General features: G+C 40.7%; 1 protein-coding gene across 3 annotated transcripts; it reads left to right on the top strand.

Annotated features, from left to right (window-relative positions):
- Positions 1 to 101: 101 nt before the first annotated feature.
- On the top strand, positions 102 to 15533 carry mapk12b (mitogen-activated protein kinase 12b). Of its 3 annotated transcripts, XM_040035601.1 has the most exons (19): positions 102 to 1685; positions 3565 to 3694; positions 3829 to 3887; positions 3969 to 4080; positions 4173 to 4202; positions 5237 to 5284; positions 5377 to 5491; positions 5593 to 5664; positions 5904 to 5983; positions 7762 to 7840; positions 7916 to 8089; positions 9012 to 9087; positions 9126 to 9911; positions 10810 to 10863; positions 11015 to 11257; positions 11382 to 11639; positions 14582 to 14830; positions 14930 to 15033; positions 15244 to 15533. In XM_040035601.1, exons 1-12 carry the CDS (start codon positions 1567 to 1569, stop codon positions 9074 to 9076), a joined length of 1083 nt encoding a protein of 360 aa, XP_039891535.1. In that variant the 5' UTR covers positions 102 to 1566; the 3' UTR covers positions 9077 to 9087; positions 9126 to 9911; positions 10810 to 10863; positions 11015 to 11257; positions 11382 to 11639; positions 14582 to 14830; positions 14930 to 15033; positions 15244 to 15533. The 3 variants fall into 3 exon arrangements, with proteins under 3 accessions (XP_039891535.1, XP_039891534.1, XP_039891536.1); XM_040035600.1 differs by having other exon boundaries at positions 9012 to 9911; XM_040035602.1 differs by lacking the exon at positions 14582 to 14830 and having other exon boundaries at positions 9012 to 9911.

The raw sequence follows: 15533 nt of genomic DNA, 5'->3' as shown, positions 1-15533 counted from the left end.
ATCGCTAAAATGAATGTCAGCTCTTAGTTTCCAAATGATTCAAAGGATTTTCTCGTCATCAGACAGTACCATGACTTTTAAGCTTTGGCTTCAACAGAATAAACTCGATCATCTCTGTTTGCCAAAATGTCTCACATAGAGTACACATCATTCTTGCATACTTCATATCATTAAACGTGTGATTTTTATAGTTTGGACTAGAACCATTCATTGTGAATAAAATACATTGTTGACATAAATATATACTGTAAAGACATAAAGCAATCTAGATGATGATGGTGGTTTTACATGTAAAACTCAGACACTACAAACCTCATCATTTAGTATTTGTTTTGCTCTGAAGAAAACAGGTTTTCCATTTTTGTTTGTTTGCTTTTTAATGGGGTGTTCCAACTGACTAAATGGATTTTCTCACAGGGAATTTGCAGTATATTTTGTATATTTCAAAAATATACAGTGCCCCTGTGAGGAAAAATGCACTGCAATGTAAGAAAACACCAGCACTGGAAAAATACACAAAGACGATCAAAGTTGAATAAAAGAGAAAAAAAAAATAGCAAGAGCCCCCACACAAAAACCCCTCACAAAACACAGAATTTGTTATTGGGGGGCAGTAATTCATGATGACAGGCTAAACAGTAAATAGCAAACATAAACAGTATTTTATGAATAATGTGATTAAAAGACACATTGCCTAGCATCTTTTCTCCCTCACATCACCAGTGAATCCTCCCCTTCTTTTAAGCATGTTTCAGTAAAATCCTTCGCATATTTGGATTTCTGTCGTGTCTGCAGCTGTTCCGTCACATCTTTATCTTCCCCCCCAAACACTAGCATTTTTTCTACTTCCATTGTTTCACTTTTTCTGCTTTTGTTGTGTTTATTTAACATCCACTGTGTTTTTTGTGCTTTCCAGAAATTTTCTAAAGTTGCAGTGCGTTTGAACTCTCAGAGCCACTGTAGAAGGAATTCAAAAAAATAAAATTTGTGTTGCCAATAATTAATTAAGACGGCTGAACATGGATTTTGCTCAGACATCCTATATTTTGGATTTGGGGTCAAGGCACCCCATGCGCCCACTCTGGACATTCCCCTGCTAAAAGCACTGACATGTATATCAGGTATTTAAACTGAGGTGCACACAACCAGGTGTAAAAGAAAATATAACTTATAACTCAAAATAATATCAAGATCCTAAAAAAATCCCTAAAACAAAAAAAAGAAAGCTTACTGACTTTATATTAGAAGCCAAGGTTAGCTCTGAAGGGACGCAGGGGGAACCTAACCTTATAGGGTGGACAGATGTTTTGCAGTCTTTCCCCCACATTGTAGACACACCCACGGAGTGCCATGGGCGACCAGAAACAACCACTAACAATTCAGTGCGCGTGAGTCTGCGTGTGCGTCCTGGGGGGCCGTGAGTATCGATCCTCCAAAGCGCACAAGAGATCGCATCTGGAGGAATTTTGCGCCCCAGCAGTTTCTACAGCTGCTCTTTACTGTGGAACTTTTATTTCTTCACATGAGAGTTTGGAGCGGAGCCGCAGCCTTGTTCGTCGGTAGGGTATGGCTGTGCGCTCCAGGACGGGGTTCTACAGGCAGGAGATCAACAGAACCGTGTGGGAGGTACCGGAGCGGTATCGAGACTTGAAGCAGGTCGGAACGGGAGCATATGGGACTGTGTGGTGAGTTATGCAAGTTGTAGCTGAAAGTTTTGACAGAATTTGATTAAAAAAGAAAAAATCTGTTGTGTTGGACTGATTGTCAACAAACTCAACCTATCCTGTGCGTGTTATGCAGTTGGACAAGTCTGTTAGACTTTAAGCAACGTCTGTGTACATACTGTGAAAGGCTATAAAGTAAAGTACGGTCTGAAAAGTCTTGAGCCTCCTTTCATTTCTTTATATTTTGCTTCCAGGGAGTCAGGCTTGCTTGTAATTTCTAAATTGTTTCCTCGGGATTTCTCAAAATCTTTCAACGTTTTTCTTTGGCTCCTTTTTGACCCATTTTCAGTCCAGTCCTTGTACCTGACCATTTTCAGAGGGATTATTTTCCCTGCTTACTTGTTCGCTGATTGGTCAGCAAAGCATGAAGAAGACACCTAACTCAAGTGTTGCCTACAGACAACAGTCAGCTTAGCAAATAATCAGTTTTGCACTTTGTTCCTAGCAGCTTGTTGCAAAAACACAACATTTGTTCCTGTTTCTTCAGTTGAATCTATGAGAAATACCAAAGTAACACAGTTGGACAGGCATGAAATGTTGCCTTGCACCAACAAGGTAATTCCCAAAGTGCTATTAGCCAAAAACTTGGCATGTCTTAGCAGCGTGTGCAGTGTGTTGTTAAAAAAAAGAGTCCTGTCCTTAAGAAACTGGAAAAAAAACCCAAGCTGACACAGGACCTGAGAGATGCACCTGACTCTTCAGTTGATCCATTTACTGTTTATTGAGGGCGGCTGTCAAGGAAGGAGGACGAAGAGAAATTACACCAGAACTGGACTGAAAATCAGTGGAAACGGGTGTTGTGGGCTGATGAATACAAATTTAAAAAATTGATTCAGAGGACAGCACAGAGGTACAACAGCAAGTGTCTACAGCCATCCATAGAACATGTTGGAGGTTCTGTCATGGTTTGAGGCTCCATTTTAGCCAGCTGTTGGAGATCTCGTCAAAATGGATATTGATGACAAACACATTGCCAATTGTATGTGTTTGCATTGGCCTCCCCAAGAGTATAGTCAACACTGTCAAAGCAGTGTAGTATCAGTCAGTCAACATCCAAAGAAGAGCTTTGAATGTCCGTCCTGAAGACTTCTTAAAGAAACTACAAGGAAACTTGCCAAAGAGAGATCAGGCTGTGTTAAATAATGATGTTGGACCTACCAATTATCCACTTTCAAGCTTATTAGAATTATAAATTCAGTTTTTGGCTTATATGCTTTATTTCCACGTATGTTTTAACACTTGTCTCAATAAATCTCGGTTTCCATTTCCCATTTTTCTAGGAAATTGTAAATAAATGAAAAGCGACTCAAGATTTCTGCACATCACTGCATCTTACGTTGCAATAAAAGCCTATCTAAGCATCAGGTCCTGGTTGTATGTGCTCTTTTGGTCAGTGGTCTCTCCACAGATGGCTGTCTAGGGCCCCTCTTTGCATTGTGTACTGTGACTGAGGGTCAACAAAGAAAACCCACCCCCAACTCTTATTGTTAGGGTCAAGCTAAAGACCCTGAGTTAATTCCTCAGAATGCACTTTGTCTCCAGTCACATTGCAGTCTACATTTTTTCCCACTGCAGACACGGTGACTTGTCCTGCTAGGAAAAGCACAAGTTTGCTTAACTGGGAAATACATCCACACACACACTAAAAACGGGGCAGGTGCCTGACTGAAACCAAGAACACAACAAAAGAAACACATTTCTATGGAAAAAAACATGGAAAGATGCAGTTGTTTCTGGTTTTAATTCAGATCATTAAAAAAACATTTCATTGTGCAATCTGGGTTTGTAATTCCAGTTTAAATTTCAGTCTGACAATAAAACCTGTTTTCTTGCTCATCAGTTCAGCATGGGACCGCCGGATAGGGACACAGGTGGCCATCAAGAAACTACACCGGCCTTTCCAGACCAAACTTTTTGCCAAAAGGGCCTACAGAGAGCTGCGACTTCTCAAACACATGAAGCACGAAAACGTAAGACGCGGGAACAGCAAATACGACTCACATTATACCAGATGTTGAAGTTCATGCTTGAAGGAGAAGAGATGTGATTAAATATCATTCCAGTCGGATTTTAATTGAGCTTTTTCTCCCTCCTGGCTTATCAGGTCATTGGGCTGTTGGATGTTTTCACTCCTGAAATCTCACTCGACCGGTTTCGTGACTTGTAAGTTTCTCTCTGCTCTCCTTAACCACTCTTAAAGAATCAGACAGAGCTCATTTGAATTGATCCCATGCCTCTCCGCAGTTATCTGGTGATGCCGTTCATGGGCACCGACCTCGGCAAGCTGATGAAGCTGGAGAGGTTATCGGAGGACAGAGTGCAGTTCCTCGTCTATCAGATGCTGAAAGGACTCAAGGTGAATGAAACCCTCATGAAATTTCTTGAAACAACAGGAAAGTGTTTCAGTGAGCTGATCTGATGCCCCCTCTCTCTCTGCTTTCTCCACAGTATATCCACTCAGCAGGGATCATTCACAGGGTAGGTGACCTTTGACCTTTTAGACTATGAGCTTTGGGGGTGGCGGGGCTACTTTCTCTTTTTTATACTCGGTCCCATTCATCTCGATTCCCACACAGGGAGCTTTGTTATGTGAGTGTGTGCGTTTGTGTCTGATACGCTGACTGTTAGATCGTGTTATTGAAATGTCTATTTTCAAAAGCCTTTCCTTGATTTTTCCTGCCTCTCGGAGAACTGCTTATTAGAGCAGAAAACGTATCAATTACTGCTAAAAAATGTGTCCTTTTTTCACCCTTGCTAGCCCTGCTAAAGAAACAAGCCTTCCAATTCCAAATCCTTTGTCCTGCCTCCCTCCGTTCTCTTCTTCTCCCCTCACCACCAACCGCTCACGGCAGATGGCCGCCCCTCCCCGACCCTGGCTCTGCCAGATGTTTCATCCTGTTAAAAGGGATTTTTTTCTTCCTACTGTCACCAAGAGCTTTCTCACAGGGGATTATGTAATTTAATCTAATAAATTTTAGGGTATTTATGCATACAATATAAAGCACTTTGAGGCAATGTCTGTTATTGTAACGGCAGTCTGGCGAAGAAAGAGCGGCTAGTGGGTCCAGCGGGCATGTGGTGTGTAGGTTAGCTGGATAACTCGAGGCCAGTCAGTTAAATCGAACAACAGACCTTATTTGATGTTAGCAACATAAGACCATACATGCCAGGTCTCCACGGCTCTCCTCTGTCCATACTTACATGTGCGGGGATGGGTAGTCGCCGGTGCCATCGCGTTACAATGATGAGGTCTCTCTCTGAACAGACTGCTCGGCTGTAATGGCTGCCGCTGCACTCACACACACACTAGGAGTCTCCCCAACTACTACAATATCAGGACAACACCCCCTAGTGGTGCTGTATCACAATAATAAGGGTTGTTACATTATACATTTGTGGAATGTAAATAAAATTGAGTTGAATTCCTACTTTTAATGACTAATGTTAAACCGGAATCACATACTGTTTGTATCTCTTGGTCTCATTGGTCTCAACATTTCTTTTCACCACAGGATCTTAAACCTGGAAATTTAGCCATTAACCCAGACTGTGAGTTAAAGGTAATGCCGAATAACAAAGAAGATGTATCGATGTGAAGTCTCTAGACGTAGTCACGTTCTGTGTTAAAGTTCAATTATTTCCTCCACTTCAGATTCTGGATTTTGGCCTGGCGAGGCAGGCTGATTCTGAAATGACCGGCTATGTGGTGACACGGTGGTACAGAGCGCCAGAGGTTATCCTCAACTGGATGCACTATACGCAAACTGGTACAGCTATCTTTCTTATAGGGATGGGGGTAAAAATCAGGAGGATATATTTCTTTCTTAATCCAAAATTGCAGATAAAGATGCTTTGCTTTGGGTTGCAGTGGATATCTGGTCGGCAGGTTGCATAATGGCGGAGATGCTGCTGGGAAAGCCGTTGTTCAAAGGCAACGACCGTATCCTTCACCGTGTTAGTCTAGCGTGTAACCCTTGCCATCTTTTATATGCAGTCTATGTTTAAGACTAACCACCTGAATCCTTCACTTCACAGCAAAATTAAGACTTATTCCCCATTTTCCTATTTTTACTGTCTCTTCATGTTGATCCCATTGTACTTGCAAGCTGAAAAGAAAGCTCACAATTGAATATCAAAAATCAGTTAAACACACCCTTCTTAACCATATTTCACTGTCAGACCTGGACCAGCTGAGGGAAATCATGAAGATTACAGGAACCCCATCTCCTGACTTTATTGTGAAACTACAAAGTCAAGATGTAAGTAATAACCTGGGGTTACAGTTCCCTTTGAGTATGAAACACTGGCTGTAAAGTTGAAAAAGGGGAGGGCTGTAAAAGATATGCAATTTGCTCTCTCAGACCTCAAAGGGAAAAGCAGCTGTGGTCAGTCTGGTTTCATAGTTGCCATAATGCATTCCAATACAAAGTTGGTCACAGCGTTTTCACAGTTCTCATCACAAAAAGATGCACAGAAGTTTATCAAAACCATTCCTTTTTTCTCACAGTATGTTTGGAACACATATTTTTCAGATTGAAAGCACAGGAGTAGCTGTGTTTAGGACTTTCTCGGCACTGGGAGTCAAGAGCAGTGCATCTTCCTTACCTATTTTCTTAGTTACTGTAATGCTCTATTTTTCGTACCATAAGGCGCACCGGATTATAAGGTGCATTAAGTGAAACAAAACAGTCAGATAAGTCAAACTTTACTCAACTCATTCTTCTTGCTTCCTTCCACTTCCGTAACATTGATTCATTAATGTTGAATTCTCTCGCAGCTGCTCGTTTCCCATGTTGTTGCAGTATATTAATGACTAACCTCGTATTGTGGATGGATTATCTCAGTTGTTCTCCTGACTTAAGTTTGGTCAGTTTACAGCATCCTGCCATGTAATTGCATTTGTTCCTAACCATCGGGAACCCTCGCATAAACCTTTATTGAGTGGAAAAAAGTTAGCGTTCATCCTCCAGCTTCACTGTGCTTATGTTATGCTAACATAGCTGTGTTGCTAGTGATCACGTAGCACATCATTTTAAACCAGCTAGCCCAACTTCAGTAACCCTATAAACGTCACTGCTGTTTAGTTTTCTGTCTTCATTTATGTTGGAAGTGACAGCAGAGCTGTATGTTTGAATTTTTTCAGAAATCTCTCAGTCAGAACATGCTATATCATGTTTAGGTGGAAGCTAGCGAGCTAACTTCCTGCTAACTTCTAACTCCATTAAATTTAATAAATTCTGTTTTCATGGATGCCTGGATATTAAACTTAATTGTTACACCTGGTAAAGCAGCAATGCTGCTCATTTTATTAAAGATGAAAGAATTTAGACAGTTTTTAACTCTCAGTGATGCTGCAGTGTTCGTTTGACTTTGGGACCTGAAGCGGACGGAATTTTGGACCCAGATTACACAGAGTCCGCAAGGCTTCTGACTACGGTAGTCACAATCCTCCGACAATCCATCAAGCGGTGTGTCTTCATAGCTTACCAAAGTCGTACTAAAACATTTTTTGACAGATTTTTGAGCGCCGTGTACTACATAAAATCAGTTCGAGGTCAGTAATCACATCCAGAATTCATACATAAGGTGCACCAGGTTATAAGGCGCACTGGCGATTTTTGAGAAAATTAAAGGATTTTAAGTGCGCCTTACAGTGTGGAAAATACGGTACATTTCGCCAAACTGGTGCATGCGTCTTATTCTTGTATTCTACATGAGTAGCACTCAGGTGACATTTGCATTGAATTAGACTTTAAAGAATTACTTTCCTGTGTAGACTTTAATCAAGCATGTGGAAAGGTCACCTCTTATGCTCAATTCCATTTCCAAAAGTTTTAATCTTGGTTTGCATTAGATTGATTTGGTGCAGCCCCCTCCTCCTTTTAAAGCAACTTTCTCATGATTGGCTGCCCCTCACAAATAGAAGGTTTGAGCAGTAAGTGGGTGGGGCTTGTTGAAATGACAATAGTAGACATATGTGCTGTCACTGATTTAATATTTCAAATTATCAACCTTCTTCCTCTCCCTCTGCGAACAGGCCAGAAACTACATCAGAAGCTTACCAAAAGTGCCAAAAAAGGATTTGCACTCAATTTTCTCCAAAGCTAGCTCAAATGGTACGTGATCATACACCATCCATAAATTACACTAAGCTACTATCATCCAGAATATGACATGTCTCTGCATTACAGCTGTATGTGTCTTGGAAAAGATGCTGCTTCTGGACCCTGACCAGAGGCTGAGCGCCTCTGAGGCGCTTGACCTCCCTTTCTTCAGTGAGTTCAGAGATACGGAGGAGGAGACCGAGGCGCTGCCATACGATCAGACCCTAGACAACACAGAACTGCCGCTGGACCTGTGGAAACGTAATAAAAAAATACTGGAGTTGTTCAAAAATATTCTGAAAGAAATATGAAAGAAGTCTGTTGAATCCAGAATCGAATGTAAAATCATGTTATCTTAGCTTAAAAGACCTCATAAAACCGTATCTCCTCTACATCACACTATCAGATTGCTGGCTTACTTGTGGTTCTGAGGGTATTTAAAAGTAGAATGGGAGGGCCCCGCCCCTCCATGAGGCTGGTTCTGCCAGAGGTTTCTTCCTGTTAAAAGGGAGTTTTTCTTTCCCACTGTCACCAAGTGCCTGCTCACAGGGCTCATCTGATTGTTGGGGTTTTCTCTGTATATTTGTAGGGTCTTTACAACATAAAGCGCCTTGAGATGACTGTTGTTGTGATTTTACATTATATAAAATAGAATTCAATTGAAATTAATCGAGTTGCAAAAAACCTATTACTCAGCTGTTAATGTTTTGGCACAGACCTTTACTGTTTTGGTCCTTTCCCCCCAATTCTCCTTTTTTTGTTCTAATCTGCAGCCAGCAGTTGTTCTTCAGGTTAAAAAAACAAATCTAAGAAAGCCTCTAATGCTTCCTGGTTAACACCAAACAACCAAACAAAGTGGGGCATTTAACTGCTGAAGAACCAGATTTTTCCTTTAGATAACCCCAAACATACAGAAAAGATGTATAGATAATAGGTAAAAATTGACAATGTGAATGACAGTAAAATAAAAAATAAAAAAAATTAATTCCATGAAGTTGCAGTACCTTCCCTAGGCCAAAAGAGGTCAGTGTACGCTAATCTTACTTGATGCAGATTTCAAATCTAATAATACACAGAAGCTGCCTTGATTCGTAACATAATCAGCAAGGCAGGCAGTGTCTTAGTTGTTGAACTTGAGTTTAGCATTGCTGTTAATAACAGTTTCCTCTTTTGTGTTGTGCAGGTCACACTTTCACAGAGATACTGACCTTCAGGCCACCCAAGGACTCGAAAGAGACGTCACTTTAAGAGCACACACGCACACACACACACACACACGCACACACACACACACACACACACATTCTTACAAATAAAATTGCACCTACTTGCACCTACACCCACAAATATTCTTTTCCTTTGACCTGAAGTATTTGTGTAGAAAGACTGAATGTTATTAGTTTGTCAAAATGTTTGCTTTCAATAAATGTGGTCTATTCAGTTGTTTTAAGTTGTGTTAAGTTGTTGTGTTGTAGTTTGTTATATGCATGTGTTTGATTAGTTTGAGATATATAAAGTGCTTTGAATTGTCAATAAGACTAGAAAATTGCTATATAAATGCCTTTCTATTTAAATGTTTGCTGTTCGAGTGGTCAGACCTGTGACATTTCCTTTTTGGGCTACTCTCTACAACTATCACCACCCTAGATTCAAAGCACTCCTTTTATCTGGCTCTGAGCCTGTAGCCCAAAGATGGGAGTACTGCTGCAGAGTAATTCTCCACTCTTTAAAATCAGCTTCTGGAAAACTGACCCAAGGTGCACAAACTCATCCATCTAAATCGGTTATACATAGCTGATGAAATTCTGAAACCTTTGTGTAACCACTATGGGTCGCACTGTGCTACGAAACAAAAGCAATGGATTGCTCGGTGACGAAGAAGGCTGATTTCTTTTCAGCTCTTACTGATATGAGCTGTGTGCTTAGTCATGTTGACTGGCTGCCTGACTGCTCTGTGTCAGTGGACTGTTTCTCGGAGATACACTTCAGCTTCGTACAGTAAAAATGGATAATACCTTCACATCCAAACCAAAAGGAGAAAACACAAATGTCATCAGAATTTCGGTGTTTCTGTTTCTGGCAGGTAACACAATCCTTCGATGAACTCAAATGTAGCTGTGATAAAAAAGTTAGCGTGGCACACTGTACATAGGGCTAACGCGTTTCTATTGAAAGTTAACCTTTTTCTGCTTTTTCAGTTTTGTTGCTGTTTTTCCAAATTCTTACGTTTAACATTCTACATTTATCTACAAAAGTATGCTGAAAAAGTAAATTGAATCAAGTTAGACATTATGAGCACATTATTTTTGATTCTTAAAATATATTTTGCTATCGTATATTTTTTTGTATAACTTTAAGCTCAACAGCTGCCAAGTTAGTAGTGGGTAACTTATGGATCCATGTGAAGATTATTCATAAAAACAATTTGAAGGCTATGCAATTTATTTAAGCCTCCCAAGTAAAATAGTTACTGGTAATATCTAGTTATCAGCCTGTGTAAGCCTATGCATCAGTAATCCAAGGAGCTTGGCAAGAAAAGCGGCTGGACTTCTTTATGGTGAGGTGAGGTGAAATGAAGTCCAGTTGTTTTTCTTTCCAAGCTCCTTAGATTAGCATGACCTGGATGACTGAGAACCTGCACAGATATATGCATAGGTCTATGGCCATGATTAACAAGATAATACTAACACGGTGTAATTATAAACACAAGTACAGAAGAAGTGTAAAGTCAGCACAAGGCCTGCAGTAATGCTACACTTTGCTAACGTTAGATGATTCTTCACATACCTGTTAGCTTAAAATAAGCAGCAAGTAGAGTTGATTAATAAAAACAATCCCAAATAAAAAACTTGTTAACAATCTGTTCCTTACCTCGTATGACCGAAAACAGCCCAAAATAGCTGAAACTTTGTTTAGGCCTACATTTTCTTGTAAACTTAAAAGCTTACATGTTTTATGTAGTTTGCTTTACTGGTTGTTAGGCTTTCACCCAGTACTGTCTTCAGATGGAAAGCCCTCTGAACTGGCTGACAGTGGTAAGTGATTTTACATTTAATTCAATACAAGTCTTATGCTAATGCTGTTCTAGGTATCATCATAAACAATATATAATAAATGAACTGTAGCTATAAATAAATTTGAACATTATGTGCAATAAAGTACTAATTTTTGTGACATTTTCTGAAGGCTTGAAACCAGTCATTATTGGCCCAAACTATGTGACGGTGGGTGTGCCAAGCAGCATTGAGTGCGGTTCCAGTTGTGGGACATGTACCTACTCCATGTCTCTGGATGGACAAAGTGCCGTGGGTCAAAGCAACATGCTAGCCTTTACTATTAATAGTTGGGTACCTTCTTTAACAGTGACATGTACAGTCTCAGGCGACAACGGGCTGAGTGCTACGGCAACAAAGAACATCCAGGTTTTAGGTATGAGCTTGTTAGATCTTTTACAAAACTAAGAGCAGTTCACTGAGTTATTGTCATGTGAAAAATTACGGACACTAGCCCATACTGGTTCCACTAATGACAAATATATTTTTTTCTATTATAGCTGGACCTACCAATGTTTCCATTTCAGGCCCCAGTTTGATGAATCCCACAGTGAGCCATACCTATAATTGCTATGCGTACTGTCAGCCATCCTGCTACTACAGCTGGAGGACAGATAAAGGCCCATGGATCCGTAGTCAAGGAAATGTTGTTTCTATCACTCCTCGGGAGATGGACACCTCCAAAACTGTCACCTGCAAAGCCACCAATCGCATGTCTGGGCTGTTTGCCACTGCTACTCAAAACATAGCTGTGACATGTAAGTCAAGATTTGGAGACAAATGCAAAACTGGGAGCAAATACCTTTACACAAAGATTATTTTACTAATAACAGAGGGATATGGTCATAACTACTTCTTAAGTTCCAGTAATTTTTTTTTAAATAGAAGAAATCTGGAAGTTGAATATTTAAAGAAGATTGTTACAGACGGTTAGCCTGCCCAAGCAGAACTGCAAGCCTTTCATTTGCTAACTCTAAAGTTTATAGGTTTAGATGTTTTGTACCATATTTAATCTTCTACAAAAACAGAAGTGTCAAAGGGACTTGTTTTATGTAGTGATGCACCAATTCATTTTTTTCTAAGAACCATAACTGACAGTATAGACAAAAATCATTTTTTCTTCAATGCAAAACTATTAGGTTCATAATAAATATTTACCCCAAACTGCAGTAAGTTCTAACATGTTACCACACTTAAACAACTTCAAACAAAATCACCTACTACTGGAAAGAGCTACAAATGATGAAAAAATGTTTTTCAGATATTAAAATAGTTGTTGTACATCTCATTTTACCTTACATATTCAACCATACCTAACAAAAGCAAGAGGATTTGTGTACCAAAAGTTGCACTGATCCTCTTTATTCATCTCACAACTGCTTTGATGCTTTTCTTTTACCAACCCTGCTGGCTGGCTCTGACCCATGGGTAGTAAATTTGTATCTAAGAATTATAAATGGCTAACAATAACCCCAGCTGTGTCCCAAAACGTAGGCTGTATCCTTCGGAGGCTGCATTTGAAGACCGATTACGTCACAGCCAGGCGACGAGGGCTGTCCCAATTCGTCGACTCCTTCAAATGCGGCCAACAAATGCGTCCTTCATTTCCCCAAATTTGAAGGATGGGTCAGGTGTGTCCTTCATGGCCCACCATATCCCAGAATTCATAGCGCGACCCAGCCAATTCCAGTTTCCAACAATGGCGGCAGCTACTAAGTTTTAATATTACTCTTATTTGGTCTGAGTGCAGTCAGTTGCCCATAGACGTTGCCTGATGAGTGCTAATGACTAAATAGAGTGCACCTGTGTGTAATCTAATGTCAGTACAAATACAGCTGCTCTGTGACGGCCTCAGAGGTTGTCTGAGAGAATATTGGGAGCAACAACACCATGAAGTCCAAAGAACACACCAGACAGGTCAGGGATAAAGTTATTGAGAAATTTAAAGCAGGCTTAGGCTACAAAAAGATTTCCCAAGCCTTGAACATCCCACGGAGCACTGTTCAAGCAATCATTCAGAAATGGAAGGAGTATGGCACAACTGTAAACCTACCAAGACAAGGCCATCCACCTAAACTCACAGGCCGAACAAGGAGAGCGCTGATCAGAAATGCAGCCAAGAGGCCCATGGTGACTCTGGACGAGCTGCAGAGATCTACAGCTCAGGTGGGGGAATCTGTCCATAGGACAACTATTAGTCGTGCACTGCACAAAGTTGGTCTTTATGGAAGAGTGGCAAGAAGAAAGCCATTGTTAACAGAAAACCATAAGAAGTCCCGTTTGCAGTTTGCCACAAGCCATGTGGGGGACACAGCAAACATGTGGAAGAAGCTGCTCTGGTCAGATGAGACCAAACATGGAACCTTTTGGCCAAAATGCAAAACGCTATGTGTGGCGGAAAACTAACACTGCACATCACTCTGAACACACCATCCCCACTGTCAAATATGGTGGTGGCAGCATCAAGCTCTGGGGGTGCTTCTCTTCAGCAGGGACAGGGAAGCTGGTCAGAGTTGATGGGAAGATGGATGGAGCCAAATACAGGGAATTGAAGAAAACCTCTTGGAGTCTGCAAAAGACTTGAGACTGGGGCGGAGGTTCACCTTCCAGCAGGACAACGACCCTAAACATAAAGCCAGGGCAACAATGGAATGGTTTAAAACAAAACATATCCATGTGTTAGAATGGCCCAGTCAAAGTCCAGATCTAAATCCAATCGAGAATCTGTGGCAAGATCTGAAAACTGCTGTTCACAAACGCTGTCCATCTAATCTGACTGAGCTGGAGCTGTTTTGCAAAGAAGAATGGGCAAAGATTTCAGTCTGTAGATGTGCGAAGCTGGTAGAGACAGACCCTAAAAGACTGGCAGCTGGAACTGCAGCAAAAGGTGGTTCTACAAAGTATTGACTCAGGGGGCTGAATAATTACGCACACCCCACTTTGCAGTTATTTATTTGTAAAAACTGTTTGGAATCACGTATGATTTTCGTTCCACTTCTCACGTGTGCACCACTTTGTGTTGGTCTTTCATGTGGAATTCCATTAAAATTGATTCATGTTTGTGGCTGTAATGTGACAAAATGTGGAAAAGTTCAAGGGGGCCGAATACTTTTACAGTCACTCGGATAACTTAAAAATGTAATTGTTTGGCTTTTTTCGGTGTATTATTTTTTCCGGAGTAAATTGGTTTGGCTGAGATCAAAGTTATTAGATTAGATTAAATTAAACTTTAAACTCGGGTGGGTTCCTCTGGGATTTTCACACAGCTGAATAAATGTCAAACAGAAAACTGATTAAACAGAAGTGTGAGATGGTCGAGAATTTACGCCAGCGTCCGGTTATATTTAGATAGCAAGGAGCAGATGGCTGAGTTTATTTAACTCCACCGAGACGGAGACGCAGATCTGAAGGCTAGACCGTCCCATTTCACAGCCTCGCACTTCCGGCCTTGTCGGTCTTCGAAGGACCCGATCCACGTAGACCGCGAAGGCCGGTCCGAAGGATGCGGCCTACGTTTTGGGACACCGCTACAGTATAGCTAGCTACTAGCTACCTTTCTAACCTAAGAAACAGAAGTGATAAGCGAATGTTTGCTGTCATGACAAAGGTTTGTTGGTAGTGTGTTTAAAAGAGATATTGACGAGGTAATTGTATATTAACTTTGTACGACAATGTGTTTCACAAATCATCTTTCTTTCAGTTGGACCATCAAAGGTTCAGATTGAAGGCCCAGACGTTGTAGAAATTGCGGAAACGTATAAATACGTGTGTACTGCCGAATGTCACCCTTCTTGTCGCTTCCTGTCGTCTGTGGACAGTCAGACCGTGAGGGGCAACGTGATTGAGATGACAGTTGATCATCCGCTTAAATCGGTGACTCTCAAGTGTGAAGCGCAAAATACTGCCTCAAGGAAGACAGTTACAGCCCTAAAAACTGTACAGATGAAAGGTAGACAGGCTGAAAACCATGGTTTGATGTAAAGCTTACAAGATATTAACTGTTTTTACTGATACTTGACTCAGATCTTTGCTTTCTGCTTGTGTTCAGTGATAGACCGCAGTCTGTCCACTCGCCTTGAAGAAACTTCAGCCCTGCTGCTCCTTGCCTTCAGCATTGCTGCTGCCTTCACACTGTGATTGAGTACAGAACAGGTGAGGCTCTTCATGTTGCACAGTTTATTATCATTATTAAATATTACACAAATAGTTTTTGTCTGTAGTAGTAGTAGCATGTTTATTATTATGTTTGAGTATTATTATTATACAGTATTTATTATGTGGTAGCATCAGTTTAGTGTCAATAACATTTTTTTTCATCAGATAAATAATTTATCTTCTTGTCTCTGTGTTCTTTTCTCTCAGATCTTTTTTAGGCGCTGAGGATCAGTTTTGCGAAGAAATGGCGCTGAATTGCTGACTCACCTGTAGCCTAGTGCACATTGATCTTATGCATTTGCCTCACATGTTGTTAATAGGCGGATCCCTGTTTGTACTTGATAAATTAACTTGAAATGTTGTATGCGAAGGGAGTGTGGGTACAAAGCTGACATTCTTCTGCACTGATACAATTTAAATGTGTACAAAGAACACATTCTTCTTCTGACATGTACAAAATTATCATCTCTATTAATAAAAACGGACCTACTCTGGAA

This window comes from Simochromis diagramma, unplaced genomic scaffold (genome assembly GCF_900408965.1).
Source record: "Simochromis diagramma unplaced genomic scaffold, fSimDia1.1 OVJJ01000816.1, whole genome shotgun sequence".
Lineage (NCBI taxonomy): Eukaryota > Metazoa > Chordata > Actinopteri > Cichliformes > Cichlidae > Simochromis > Simochromis diagramma.
Note: the sequence above shows the minus strand (reverse complement) of the source record. Positions and strands in the feature narration are given on the sequence as shown.